The sequence below is a fragment of the Myotis lucifugus genome, unplaced genomic scaffold (assembly GCF_000147115.1).
Source record: "Myotis lucifugus unplaced genomic scaffold, Myoluc2.0 scaffold_64, whole genome shotgun sequence".
In the NCBI taxonomy this organism is placed as follows: domain Eukaryota; kingdom Metazoa; phylum Chordata; class Mammalia; order Chiroptera; family Vespertilionidae; genus Myotis; species Myotis lucifugus.
Genome location: NW_005871112.1, coordinates 1,984,508 through 1,998,796, shown reverse-complemented (window position 1 = coordinate 1,998,796; position 14,289 = coordinate 1,984,508). Strand labels below are relative to the sequence as shown.

The 14,289-nt window shown below is 42.0% G+C and overlaps 1 protein-coding gene across 1 annotated transcript in view; it reads left to right on the top strand.

Moving 5' to 3' along the window:
• The window catches only part of GPC6 (glypican 6), a 1,085,256-nt gene that overhangs the window by 1,054,135 nt on the left and 16,832 nt on the right, over positions 1-14,289 (top strand). The window contains exon 7 of the mRNA XM_006089840.3: positions 7,927-8,063. Coding sequence (XP_006089902.1) covers positions 7,927-8,063 — 137 coding nt within the window. The remainder of the gene's footprint in view (positions 1-7,926; positions 8,064-14,289) is intronic.

The following is a 14,289-nucleotide window of genomic DNA, read 5'->3' as shown; positions in this document are numbered from 1 at the left end:
TAAATTTCATAATTTAGCCAAAAAATAGCAAATAAAAATAGAAGTTCTGATGTTTTCATACTGAATCATATGGAATCATCTTGCACACCCCCAGGAATATACACACACCTCCAACACCAACCCAACACACATGCTTTGGAGACCATGCTATAGGCAATGTCCCTATTAAGCCTAGTGGTTAAGAGTAACGGTTCTGAAATCTATGTTTGAATTTGAATCTCATCTACATCATTTACTAGATGCATGGCAAGTTTTTTCACTTCTCTAAGCTCCTAATTTCCCAGTTGCAAAGACAGTATAATGTACTACATCAGTACACAAAGTTTTGAAGATTGAATATGAGTGCTTTACAATAGACATATGAAAAGATGCTGAATATCACTAATCATCAGAGAAATACAAATTAAAACCACAATGAGATATCACCTCACACCTGTCAGAATGGGTATCATCAATAAATCAAACTTGGCCAGCGTGCTCAGGGATTGAACATTGCCCATGAACCAGGAGGTCACAGTTTGACTCATGGTCAGGGCACATGCCCTGGTTGTGGGCTCGATCCCCAGTAGGGGGTGTGCAGGAGGCAGCTGATTGACATTTCTCTTCCATCAATGTTCCTATCTATCCCTCTCCCTTCCTCTCTCTAAAATAATAAAAATATATTTTAAAATAAATAAACAAACAAATAAATACATACCAAGTGTTGGCAAGGATGTGGGGAAAAAGGGGCACCATCCTGCACTGTTTGTGGAAATGCAGACTGGAACTACCTTATGACTCATCAATTCCACTTCTGAGTATTTATTCAAAGAAATCCAAAACACTAATTCGGAAAGATATATGCACCCCTATGTTCATTGCAGCAGTATTTACAATAGCCAAGATATGGAAGCAACCCAAGTGTCCATCAAAAGACAAAGGGATAAAGATGTGGTACATTTATAAAAAGGAATATTACTCAACCATAAAAAAGAATGAAATCTTACCATCGCAATGGCATGGATGATCTTAGTGGGTATTATACTAAGTGACGTAGGTCAGGCAGAGAAAGATAAATATCCTATGATTTCACTTATATGTGGGATCTAAAAAATAAAATAAACAAAACAGAAATAAACTTATAGATACAGAGAACTGATGGTCGCCAGATGGCAGGGGGCTTAGGAGGATGGTGAAAGGGATTAAGAAGGACAAATTGCCAGTTATAAAATAGTCACAGGGATGTAAAGTACAGCATAGGGAATAGAGTCAATAATATTGCAATATAACCATGGATGGTGTCAGATAGGTACTAGTCTTATCAGGGTAATTCCCTCATAAGGTATGTAAATGTCTAATCACTGTTGTACACCTGAAACTAATATAATACTTTAGTTTTTATACTATGTCAACTGTAATTGATAAATTAAATTTTAAGAAATGAATGTGAGTGCGGCAGCTCAATGAAAGCTCACAGTTAACCCCAACTACTTTGAGTCAATTACTGACCTGGGCTGAACACAGCAAAGCTCTTAAGACACTATGTGCCCTGACAACAGGCTCCTTTCTCCTCAAGTGTTCATTATTTTTAACTTTTTCAAAAAATACTAAAATGGTTGGAAAAATACTAAAATGAACATTCATATACCTACAGTGTAGACTCAGTAATGGTTGACTTTTCTGCTATTTTAAGTAAAAAACAAAGCACTTTACAATATCTTAGCATGAATTTCCTAAAAGCAAGGACACTGTCTCTTATGCAACCACAGCACCATGATTACACATAAGAATATTAACAATAATTCAATAATATCTTCTACTGTCTATTTATATTCAAAATTTCCCAGTTACCTCAAAACTCTGTCTTATAGCTGGATACCCATCTCCAAATCCCAGACTTGGTTAATTAGCTTTTGTTTGCTAAGCTTTTAGAGTCTCTTTTCATTTACAACAGTCTTTGTTCCTTTTTTCCTTTTTTTTTTTTTTGAAAAGTGGAGGCCAGTCGTCTTACATAATACACGTATCTCACACAGTAGGTGTGTTTCATCACTTATTTACAGTGTTCGTTTGTGCCTCTTTCCCCAGTATTTCCTATAAACTGGAAGTTAAGTCGGTAGCTTGATGAGATTCAGGTTAAATATTTGAGACAAGATTACTTTTTAAATGAAGTTGTCAGACAACAGTATTTGGACAGTTCTTTCTGCTTTTTGTTCTTGCTAATCCCTTTGTTTTCAGCAATCACTCCCCCCTGTCAGTATCCTGCCTCTTTTGTCTAATTTTACAATTCTGTAAGAGTGGGGATGAAGATGGTACCACTGTCTGCCTAGAGTCAAGTACTCAGGACCCCTAACAGACCTTAAACTAAAAACATATGTCTCTACTGATACTGTCAATTAGAATCGACTCCAGATAAATTCTAAAAGTAGGCTCATGTTTTCCCTGTGGACCCAACAGTATTTTGGGGGATCAGAGTCCGAAGGCATAACAAGTTGTTTAACTTTCAGGATCTTGCAATAGCATAAATGAAAAATATTTAAGACTCGGGTGTCACTAATATTACAGTGTTTAGTAATAGAGTATAAAATACTGGAAAATGGTAAATATAATTTGCAAGTATTGGAGAAAATTAATTTGTCCTTGAATGGCTTATTTGGGAAACAAGAAAAAAAGATGTTGTAGATCTCATATTTGATTTTAAATCTCATATTTCATGCAAACCTTTGTTCCCATCAGGTTTGCATTAGTAATGAATTGGGACTTGCCGTTATTGTCAATAAGACATTTGTACTAAGGGTGCTTGTTAACATAAAGCTTAGCTCACTATTGTGTGCACATAGTTTCCAGGAAATAAACAAAAACCAACTCAGATCTGAAGCTACAGCAAAGTAGTCCCACATATTGTTCAGAAATAAAAACCATAGAAAGTATTTCTAAACAGTGTGAGACTTGAAAAAACTTTCTTGAAACTGAAAAGGAAACTGCAGTCATTCAGATGTTCTGTAGAATCAAAGGCATGTTCCTCTCCAGGGGCGAACAGTGTCCGTTTTTCCCAGGTGTCTGCACCACCATTCCAGTCGGAAAGAATTGGCCGATGTTTCTGTGCAGAATGTGAAAACAGCATTTGCATCTCTCTCTGCTCCTTTGCTGTTATCTCCTTCACTTGCACAATGAACATGCCGGGGTGCACACAGCCACTCATAACCTGTGCTGTGCGGACTCATCAGAGAGGATCCACATCCTCACTTAGCTGCACGGCTCCTCTCAGCCCCTTGGAGACAAGAGCGCACATTGTGTGACCCCAACCATTTTGTCTAAGCAATATTGTCTGTGACCTGGTAATAGAGTGAGACAATTAAATCCATTTTCTCAATTGACATTTATTAAGCACCTACTGTGTGCAGAAACCTGTGTGACCAACTTGTCCTGGTTTGCCCAGGGCTTTCTAATTTTGGCACTGAAAATTCAGAGTCCTACAATCCCCTATGTCCCGGGCAAACTGAGGTGATTGGTCGCCTGACCCATCCTCAGCACTGAGACAAGTTAGAACCTTGTCTTTGCGTCAAGAAGCATGTGATCTGCCGAAACTGGTTTGGCTCAGTGGATAGAGTGTCGGCCTGCAGACTGAAGGGTCCCGGGTTCAATTCCGGTCAAGGGCATCTCCCAGTGGGAGATGTGCAGGAGGCAGCTGATCGATGTTTCTCTCTCATCGATGTTTCTGGCTCTCTATCTCTCTCCCTTCCTCTCTGTAAAAAAATCAATAAAATATATTTTTAAAAAAAAAGAAGCATGTGATCGAAGAGCAAATAAGAAAAGTTAGACAGTTATAAGTGTGGGGTGATCAGTACTTGGAATTGTGAACAGGGCACTGGGGAACACACTGTTGAATTTGAATCTAACTTGGGGACAGAGCACACCTTGAAAGAAACAATGCTGAAGTTTAGTTAAAGAATGAGCAGCATACACACAGTTAAATTTTGGAAATATTAAAGGAGGAGATACCTGTGGAACATAATGCAATTATATTCTTTCTCTGTGACAAAAAATACATATTTGGTTCAGATTCTCACAGCATAAAGGTGGTAACTTCTTTATAAAATAATCAGAAAAGGAATGCTTATTCCTGCTATCCTTTTTTTGTTATTGTCTAAAGTTTTACATATGTCTCCTTTTCCCCCAATTGACCCCCCACCCCCAGCATTCCCAACCCGGGGAAGCCCCCACCGCCCCAGTGTCTGTGTCCATTGGTTATGCTAATACGCATGCATACCAGTCCTTTGGTTGCTCTCTAACTCCTGCTATCCTTTATAATGGAACAGAACAAGCCTTACATATTTCAGTCCTGAGGCTGGGGATAGTTTCCTGAATGAGTTATGAATAGACAACACCTGACTCTTTCTCTGGGGTTTGTGTTTGAGAACACTGAGAATGAGTGGCCTGGAGGGGGGAGCCCAGACTGGAGGTAAAAGACACCAAAGCTGAATAGATCAACTCTGAGAGATTTTATTTCTGACATACTTACTTAATTTGAAAAAAATTCAAACTTACCAAAAAATGCATTTCAAAATTTATATAGCTCCATTTAGGTTCACTATTCATTTAAAATTTGTCACATTTGCTTTCTCTCTTTCTCCATGCATCTATGTATTGATTATTAGATGATCATTACCATTATTATTATTATTAAGGCATTCTAGAGTAAGTTGTGGAAATGATAACTCTTTCATTCTAAATACTTTAGCATGTATCTCCTATGAAGGTGATATTCTTCTATATCACCATAGTACAATTTCATATTCAGGAAATTTAACACTAATACAATATTCCATTGATATGGAGCTATTATTCAAATTTTGCAAACTATTCAATAATGTCCTTTATGGATATTATTTCCTAATTTAGCACCCAACCCAGAGCCGAGTACTACACTTAGGCGCCATATCTCTTATTCTTCCTAATCTGGAAAAACCTCTCAGCCTTTCTTTGTCTTTTATGACTGGCGTTTTGAGGAGTACAGGCCAGTTGTTTTGCAAAAAGTCCCTAGCTTTGTGTCTGTCTCATGTGTCCTCCTAATTGGATTCAGGTTATGAATTTTGGCTGCAGAAATGATGTGCCCTTCTTGTCACATCGCATCAGGAGGTGCACGACATCAATTTGTCCTGATACTTTGATCACTTGGGGACCTGCCAATTTCTTGCCCTGTAAATTGGCCAGTTTTCCCTCTGTAATAATACATAATCTGGGGGGGGTGAACTTTGGCCTGCTCTCCATCAGACTTTTTACTCAACATTTTTCGTATTTGTTCTAGTTTGCTAGGGCTCCTGCCTGCAGCAAAGTATCACCAATTGAGTGGCTTACGACGACAGAAGAATGTCTCACAGTCTGAGGCCTGGAGGTCTGGGAGCCCAGTGTCAGCAGGACTGGTTTCCTCTGAGGCTGGGAGGGGGAGTCTGCCCCAGGCCTCTCCCCAGCGTCTGGTGCTATCCTCTGAGTTCCTTGACTCATAGATGCATCACCCCAGCTCTGCCTTCATCTTTATATGGTCTTCTCCTGTGCATCTCAGTCTTTGTATTCAAATTTTCCCTCTTACAAGGACAAATTCATATTGGATTAGGGCCCACCCTCAATATGGGCCCATCATCTCTGACAACCCTATTTCATAATAAGGTCACAGTCGCAGGTACTGGTGGTTCCGACTCCAGCACCTTTTGCAGGGGACACAATTCATTGATGATATTTGCTGAGATCAGGTGTTACTATGGTGGGTGCAGAATGGTGATTTTTCTAACTAGCTTTCTTTCAACATTTATCAGTTGGTATTTGGGGGGTTGGATTTTTTTGTAATTGAGAAACAGGATGTATATCCATCTATGTGCCATCTATCCAGGAATGACACTTACCTTTAAAACAAAAAGAAATAAAAATGAATAACAACATACACACACATCTCTGCCTAAAGAGGTGAGCAGAAAGGGACAGTCTCTTATTGCAAACTTTCTCACCCAGTCAGACCGCCTGGAAGGCAAGCCAGGGATAGTCTGTGGGCCAAGGTCACAGGAACGAAAGGGGGGAGTGGGGGAAGGCTCGGAGTGCAAGTTTCAGGACCTCCTAAACACTTCTGATGTGTAAGTTACTTCTTGGAATGTCATTACTCATGGATTGTTCTTCACACTCTAAAGCAAAAGTAACATCACACTATTCCAGTGGTTCTCAACCTTCCTAATGCCGCGACCCTTTAATACAGTTCCTCATGTTGTGGTGACCCCCAACCATAAAATTATTTTTGTTGCTACTTCATAACTGTAATTTTGCTACTGTTATGAATTGTAATGTAAATATCTGATATGCAGGATGTATTTTCAGGGGTCGCGACCCACAGGTTGAGAACCGCTGCAGAGGTACCATTTCTCTGATTCAGCATTCCCGTCATCTTTAGCATTTCATGGGTGAACAGGTGCGTCCCAGGACTGAAGCCCCTGTCGTCATCAGAACTACAGTTAAGCAGGGGCCAAGGACTATCATTCCAGAACTACTAAGAAACATGACAGGAGCCAAAATCAATTGTCAGAGTCTTTGATGTCTTTGTGTTCACTCTTAAACCTGACAAAAGATCTTTGGAAATTTTTTTTCTCAAGTCTATACTCCATCCACAGTAAACACAGAATACTTTGTGTCCAAAGACTATTGATCTCAAATGTACAACAACACCATTAAGTCTCAGTGGTTCTCCCTTCTGAGGTCATATACAGATTTGCTAGGAATGTCATAACAAAGTACCACAGACTGGATGGCTTAAACCCACAGAAAGTTTTTGTCTCACAGTTCTGGAAGTTAGAAGTTCAAAATCAAGGTGTCGGTGGGATTGGTTCCTTCTGAGCAAAGGGTCCTTCCCAGGCCTTTCCCTTGGCTTGTAGATGGAGGCCTTCTTCCTATGTCCCCTCACATTGTCTTCCCTTTGTGCATATCTGTGTCCAGATTTGCCCTTTTTGTAAGAACACCAGTCCCATTGGATTGGAGCACCCAAATGACCTCATTTTAAACTTCTTTGCCTCCATAAAGACCATCTCTCCAAAGAAGATCACATTCTGAGGAACCAGGGGTTGGGACTTTAGCATATGAACTTGGGGGACATAATTCAACCTATAGCAGATGCATTTCAAATGTTTAAACACTTTCCCAATGTTCATGTAAGTAGAGCAGGAAATCAAGGTAGTGTCTGCATGATCCTAGATGTTCATTATGGAACTGAAATGGGACTGAACTTCTCTCCTACCCTTTCCCCAGGAGCACAGTCAGCGTGGAGCCCGACAACACTAAACATGGTGTGACTAGGCTTCTCCGGCCACCCGTCCACAGGGCTGTGGGTGGTACACTTGCCTGTGTTTGGAACGACTTTTTTCTCTTTGGCAATAGAGATTTTTACATGGGTTTAGGTTGCTGCTCGCCAAGTGTGTGCTATACGGGCCTGTCAACTAGTCAGGAGCAGAGGTTACCAGCAGCTGAATTAGTGACAATGTGTATTTCTTGCAGGAACAAGTAGGCCATTGGGAAAGATGTTTTATCTCTTGGTGCATTTATGTGACATCCAGGCAAATGAATTCTGAAGAATGTCTTTGGGGTGTTTGCAGTGAGGCACACCTACTTCTCCCATTTGGACAGGGACCCGGAGCCAGTTGAGATGCTTCATAAGTTCTTAACTCAGAGGATAGGGGGGACAGAAAAGATGGAAAACAAAAAGCGGATTACTTAAGAGCTCTCTGCCAGAAGCTGGAGGAAGATAGTGGGAGGAGGGAGGGAGGCTTTCCTGGACAACAATCCTGTCTCCCTCTTAAAACCAAGTGTTTGTACTGGTTCTAGCACACATCCTCACCCCCCTGCATGGTGTCCTTGTGTAGAGATGGACAGCACCTGGGGAGAATGGTCACTGTCTTCCCTTGCTTTCTTGATCAGGTCACAGACATAAAAGAGAAACTGAAGCTCTCTAAAAAGGTCTGGTCGGCGTTGCCCTACACCATCTGCAAGGATGAGAGCGTGACAGCGGGCACGTCCAACGAAGAGGAATGCTGGAACGGGCACAGCAAAGCCAGGTGAGGGGCGACTCACTGTTCTTGGGGACGGGGTTCTGCGCATCCAGCTCCGGAAGGCACTCCTGGCACAGCTCCGCAGACCTGTTTATGCAGAAAGCAATGGAGGGTGGAGGGGACAAGTCGTCACTTAGCGACAGCTGTTCAGAGTGACAGGTTTGATGGGCACCTGGGAGCACTTACTCTCAAGGTGCCATTAAGCATGGAATCCTTGTTCTGAACGCCTTGCTCTGGATGAGGATGGAGGCATGGTGACAGATGCCAGGTTACGGATATCCTGAGATCACGAAGAGCCTTTTATGTTCACTTAATGACTTTAAGACAGCGGAGCTATTTTTATCCGTAGTTAAATTTGCACGGCTTGCTGTGTTTTTCCATCACAAGTTAAACAGGAAGTGAAAATTCAACTGTAATTTTTTTCACCCTTGAAGACAAAAAGTGTTTCGAAGCGCTCATTGAAAGGGGAAGGGGGAAAACAAAATGATGGAGGGACAACCCGGAGGGCACTCTCATAGGTCCCCTGCCAGGAAAGTCCCAGTGGCGCCTCCTGATGAGAGATGGCTCTGTTGTCACCCTGCTGCTCTCCTACCCAGTGCTATCGCCACTTGATATGAAATCTCTCAATTTCTTGGTTCAGCCCAGGAATGGTTTTGGCCCGAGTCATCATGGGGTGGAGAAGTTGGATGGGGGAACTGGCTGGCTGGGAGTTGGCAAGCAGAGCAGGACACCAAGAGAGGGGTCTGCCCGAACCCTCCCCAATGGGGATGCAGGTGGGTAGAGCAGCTGGTATATTGGCCTCCGGGAATCTTTGGGGATTGACCAGCAGGTGGAGAAGCTAAGAGGGATGTCTGTTCTGGAGCCTTATTGGGCAGTTTGGGGCATATGAAGCAGCTGTGATCAAAAGACAGCAAGAAGATACATGGATGTTAACTTCAGGAGAAACTGCAGAAGGTAAGCAGGCATTCAGTGAGATGCTCATTAGGTATTTTTCTTACACTGTGGAGTTGTGGTTTTTAGCATCTATAGGCAGTCATATTATTAGCTTGCTGGGGAAAGCTTCGCAAAGAGAGGACTAGACAGCTATGGGAAAAGCTATATTTCAAGTAGCTCCAAAATATCAATGTGAAAATTTTAGATCATGAAGTACAGGAAGATATTCACAATATCAACAACATGCTCTTCAAAAATGCCTACTAGCCGAAACCGGTTTGGCTCAGTGGATAGAGTGTCGGCATGTACCTTGGTTGCAGGCACATCCCCAGTGGGAGATGTGCAGGAGGCAGCTGATCGATGTTTCTCTCTCATCGATGTTTCTAACTCTCTACCTCTCTCCCTTCCTCTCTGTAAAATATCAATAAAATGTATTTTTTTAAAAATGCCTAGTGATTTACCAGTGTCTGGCCTTTTAGGACAGAGACCATTGGCTAGCAGATGCAGCTGTGAGCTACCAGCCTCTAAGGTTCTTTCCTGGTAACTGAACAGAAAGACACTGTGAAGGATGACCAGATGGCCTAATGGATAAAGTGGCTGATTTTCTGAGCTGCTGTTTCCCATCTGTGTTTACCTTTCAGTCTTGGCTAAAATGAAGGCTGTGTTTTGAACCACATTCCCATGAATGGTTACACAGGTTGCTGGATTTTGGTGCATATACAACTTTGAAAATACCAAATAAAAAGTGGCTGCAGGTGTGGACTGAGGAGGGGACGACACACCATCAAGAAAATGAATGGGGAAGGTAAAGATCATTGAAGTTAGAGCTAGAGGTGACTGGGATGGTTCAGCCAAGTTCCTCATTATGTACATCAGGAGCACAGACAGGGTAAATGATTAGTCCAAGGTTACCCAACAAACAAGGGTGACAGCTGAAGTCTCCCAAATCCTAGCCCAGTATTCTTTTCACTTTTATATCCTGCCTCTAAAACACAGCCCTCCCCAGGTTAGGAGAACAAATGAAACAGATCCTTAGCTCTGAAAATGATTTAGTGAATCTGCCCTGGCCAGCATGGCTCAGTTGGTTGAGCATCATCCCATGCACCAGGAGGTTGCAAGTTTGATTCCCAGTCAGGGCAAATGCCTGAGTTGTGAGCTAAATCCCATGGGGGGTGTGCAAGAGATAGCCGATGTCATCGATGTTTCTATCTATCCCTCTCATTTCCCCTCTCTCTCTCTCTAAAATCAATAAAAACATTTTTAAAAAAGATTTAGTGAATCTACATTGATTCATTAAGTTAATCATTCAATCAGCAATATCTTTAAGCACTCCCTCTGTCCAGATATCATGCACAACTCTATGGATTAAATGCTATAACATGGCAATGTTGTCTGTCAACATATGAAAAGGCACAGTGGATTTTGGAATTTCAAGTACCATACTGTGGGACTGTAGGTTTAGGAAAGGACCACATAGGTGGTACTGGAACAGCACCTGGAACAGTACTCAGGGACCAGATTTTAATTTTATCCTGAGGACCATGGGAAGCCATTGAAGGACTTTATGCAGGTGAGGTAACTCATCAAACTTAATGCAATAAAATCATTTGCAAGAATATGCCAGAATGTAACCCAGTATATTATTAAAAAGATGAGGCTGTCAAATATTTGTGACTCAAGTTATATTCCCATTGAAATATTATAATTTCATTGTTTCTTTTAGTTCCTTTTTGAAAAATTCTTCTACTGGAATATTATAACTTATACTTAATAGCATAATAAGTAGATAACCAATAAAGACTTGTTGAATTAAATTTAATTGAAGGTTTTTCTGATTCAAATATTAATTGATCTTGAGACTTTTTCATTTAAAGAAATTTAACTGAAATTTTATAAGTTGAAAAATCTATTTTTAAAGCAGATAATGACCTATTTTTTCCTACTTTTGAAGTATAGATTTTCAGATGACATTTAAAAATGCTTGTTTAAAAAAGAAGAAGAAAGAAAGGTTATTCTTATCATCCATCTGAAATAAAATAACCAGAACTTTCTTTAAAAAATCCATTGACAGGTGTTAATGGAAATGGAACAGCAATGCTTATTAGCATTAATAGAGATTGTCACAGTCTGGAGTTGCTACACTCGAGCCTATAGGAAGAGACCACGGATAACCCAGACATATTCCCTCTCTTTATGTTTTATTGACTCCTTCAGCCACATTCGTCAGTCACATCCACTCCTGCAGCCCTTTTATCGATCTAGGTATTTGGTCAGGCCTGTCTTCCATCACCTATATTTCTCCTGATTACTAGTATTTTCTGAATGCTACTCCATAGCTCTTTACCATGCTTCCCTGATTCAGAAACATACCTATTTCACATTTGACATTTCTGAAATCAAAATTACTCCTTTGGTGGATATGTCCATTTACCTCAGCGATTATTTTATTTTTCCAAATAGCTATTATTAAATGAATGGCATCTGTTGAAATTAACGACTTCAAATAGAGAAAACAGGGGACACATACATTCGGCTGCTATGGCACCACAGGGTGAAACTTGCTGTGTTGAGATAATGGTCAAGGGTGTGTGAGCACTGGCTCCCCTAGTATATGGACCCACCTTTGTACCCCGCCCCCACCTTCATCCATCCCTGGGAGATCTCACTCTCCTTTAATAGCTAAACTAGTCTGGAAACAGGAGGTAGAGCACAAGGAGGAGACTGTGCCCTTTGATGGGAGGAAATTGGCAGGTGGCCATGACCCTGTCAACATTTAAATCTCTATTCTGACAATACCAGGTCATCAAGAGGACCCTGTCCCTGCTTCCCCTTTCCTTTCCAGCCTCTTGGGACAATATAAAAACCAATGCAGTAATGTCCATAAAAATAGGTTGTCAACTTTAAAACAATGCTTCTCAAACATTGATATGCAGGCTAAATTTGGGGCATCTTGTTAAACATGAAGATTCTGATTCAAGAAGTCTGGGTGGGGCCTGAGATTCTGCATTTCCGACAAGCTTCCAGAGTGTGCAGTTGTTCGTGGCCTCGGGACTGCAATTTGAGTAGCAAGGCTCTGAGGCCAAGTTTGCTAGATTTAGCACATAACAACACCAGACACCAAATGGAACACACGTATACTACAAAACAGATTCATGGTTTACCTGGAATTCAGACTTAACTGGTAGACCTGTATTTTATCTGGCAGTTGCCCTTTAAGCTCCTATTAACATGTAAGAAATTCCCTTTTTATTCCTCAGACGGCATATTGCAGCATGTTGTTTTCTCTTTGTCTTCATGGGAACCCTTGATGTTCTCTTTAAGGGGATGCCGTTGTGGGCCACAATGGGCACTTTGAATCCCTGCTAGAACTTGATTCAATTAGTGGCTTAGCCAGCTCAAGCCACGGTAACAAAAATACTATAGACTGGATGGCTGAAACAAAGTTAGTTCTCATAGGCTAGAAGTCCAAGATCAAGGTGCCACAGGATTGGGTTCTGGGGTTAGCTCTCTTCTTAGCCTGTGCCCTAACATGACAGAGAGAGAGAGGGACTCTGATCTCTTCTTTTTCTAAGAGCACTGATTGCATCATGAGGGCTCTACCCTCACAACCTTGTCTAAACCTAAGCCTCCCAAAGGCCTCACCTCCAAATACCAGCACACTGGGGACTGAGGCTTCAGCATATGTTCTGGGAGAGGGGAGGGGGAAAAAAATGTAGTCCACAGTACTTAGTACAAGAATTACATCCTACTTTATCAGAATAGCTACGAAAGGATTTTCCTTAGAATTCATGGTAAAAGCTATCACCCAAGCAAGGCAGCCTGGGATGCATGTGCAGGGGCCAGCAAGAAGGTAGCCTGGGGTGCAACTTTTTAGGATGAAACAGGAGAAGCCACGGCAGCACTCTGACTCAACTCAGACAAATAGGAATTGAAAGGAAGCTAGTAAGTAAGGGAAGAAAATCGATAATAATCTAGAAGGCCAAAGGGAAAAAAATTAAAGAGTCATGGTGCGGGTTACAAATCTAGGCTTCCTATGGTTCCCAGGGTAAACCTGGAGACCCGGGGAGGCTGCTTGCCGTCATCCGTCATCCCTGGGAAGGGTGTTCCGGGCCGCCGGGTGGCCAGAAGGAGCCATCTGTACCAAAGCTAGAGAAGAATGATTAGATGGGAGGCAAGAAAGCACAGCTCAGAAGGAAATAAACCTTTTATATGGTTAGCACACATGGCTCAGAACTTTCTCAGGCAACAGAAGGAAAAATAAAGCCCTTGTGTTCATATAAGCTCTTCCTTTTTTCTCCTATAGAGGCAGATTCTTGTGTTTTGAGGCTACAACCATGTCAAATTACATCGTCTGCATCTTCCTTGAGGATTGTTTTCCTTTCAGGGAATTATCTTTCTGTCTTCTCATGGGAGTTAAAAAGGAAAGGGGTACGAGAGAGGGTGGGATGAGGCAGGGAGAACGCAAAAGGAAGCCAGTCCGACAGGCAAGTCCCAATAGCATGTGGATCTCATGATGGAACATACATATTACAGAGTCTTCAGGTGTCTCGAGTCAGTTATTTTCAGACTCCTCTCTCTCCCCATGAAGTTGGCAAGACAACTTTCCACCTTTGCTCCCTGTAAGCCAGTGCTTAAGCTGCCACTGTGTCCTTCCTTTAAAATGCCTCTGGGAGGAGTGGATCAAGGTGCTGGATGAGGGATGAGGATAATGGGACCCTTTGGAAACAGAGCTTTTGCAGAGAGCCTCTGCTGTCTTTTAAGACACATGAGAAATAAGTGCCATCCCAAGGAAATCCTACCCGAGGCCAGGAAGTGAATACAATAAATTATAAGAAATAGGAAAAAAAATTTAAAATCTAGAAAATAGATCAGTTACTGTCACAAGCCACTGAGTGGATTGACTACGCAAAGAAAATAGCAAGTCATAACTGGGTAAGTTTGAGCAGATGGAAGAGGGACGAAATGATGCATGGGCATGAGAAATCTGTCGGAGGCACTGACTTGGCAGATCTGGCAGGACAATGTTATCTTAGTCTGATTGCAAAATATGTCCCAGAGCACTCTCGCTGCATGTGGAAGATGGTAAAACATCCCCGCATACCCAGCCGGAAACACCTCAGGACGCTGGGAATCAGTCTGCACAGAGAACCGGCCAGGGGAGCCCCCAGGAAGGCTGACCATCCAGGAAGGCGGGCAGACACCTCGTGTGCACCTCCTGCAAGTGGTGAGAAATGGCTACAAATAGGAGGAAAGAAGCACGCTGCTGTCGACAGCTCGCAGCCCGGAAACCTGGCTCGTG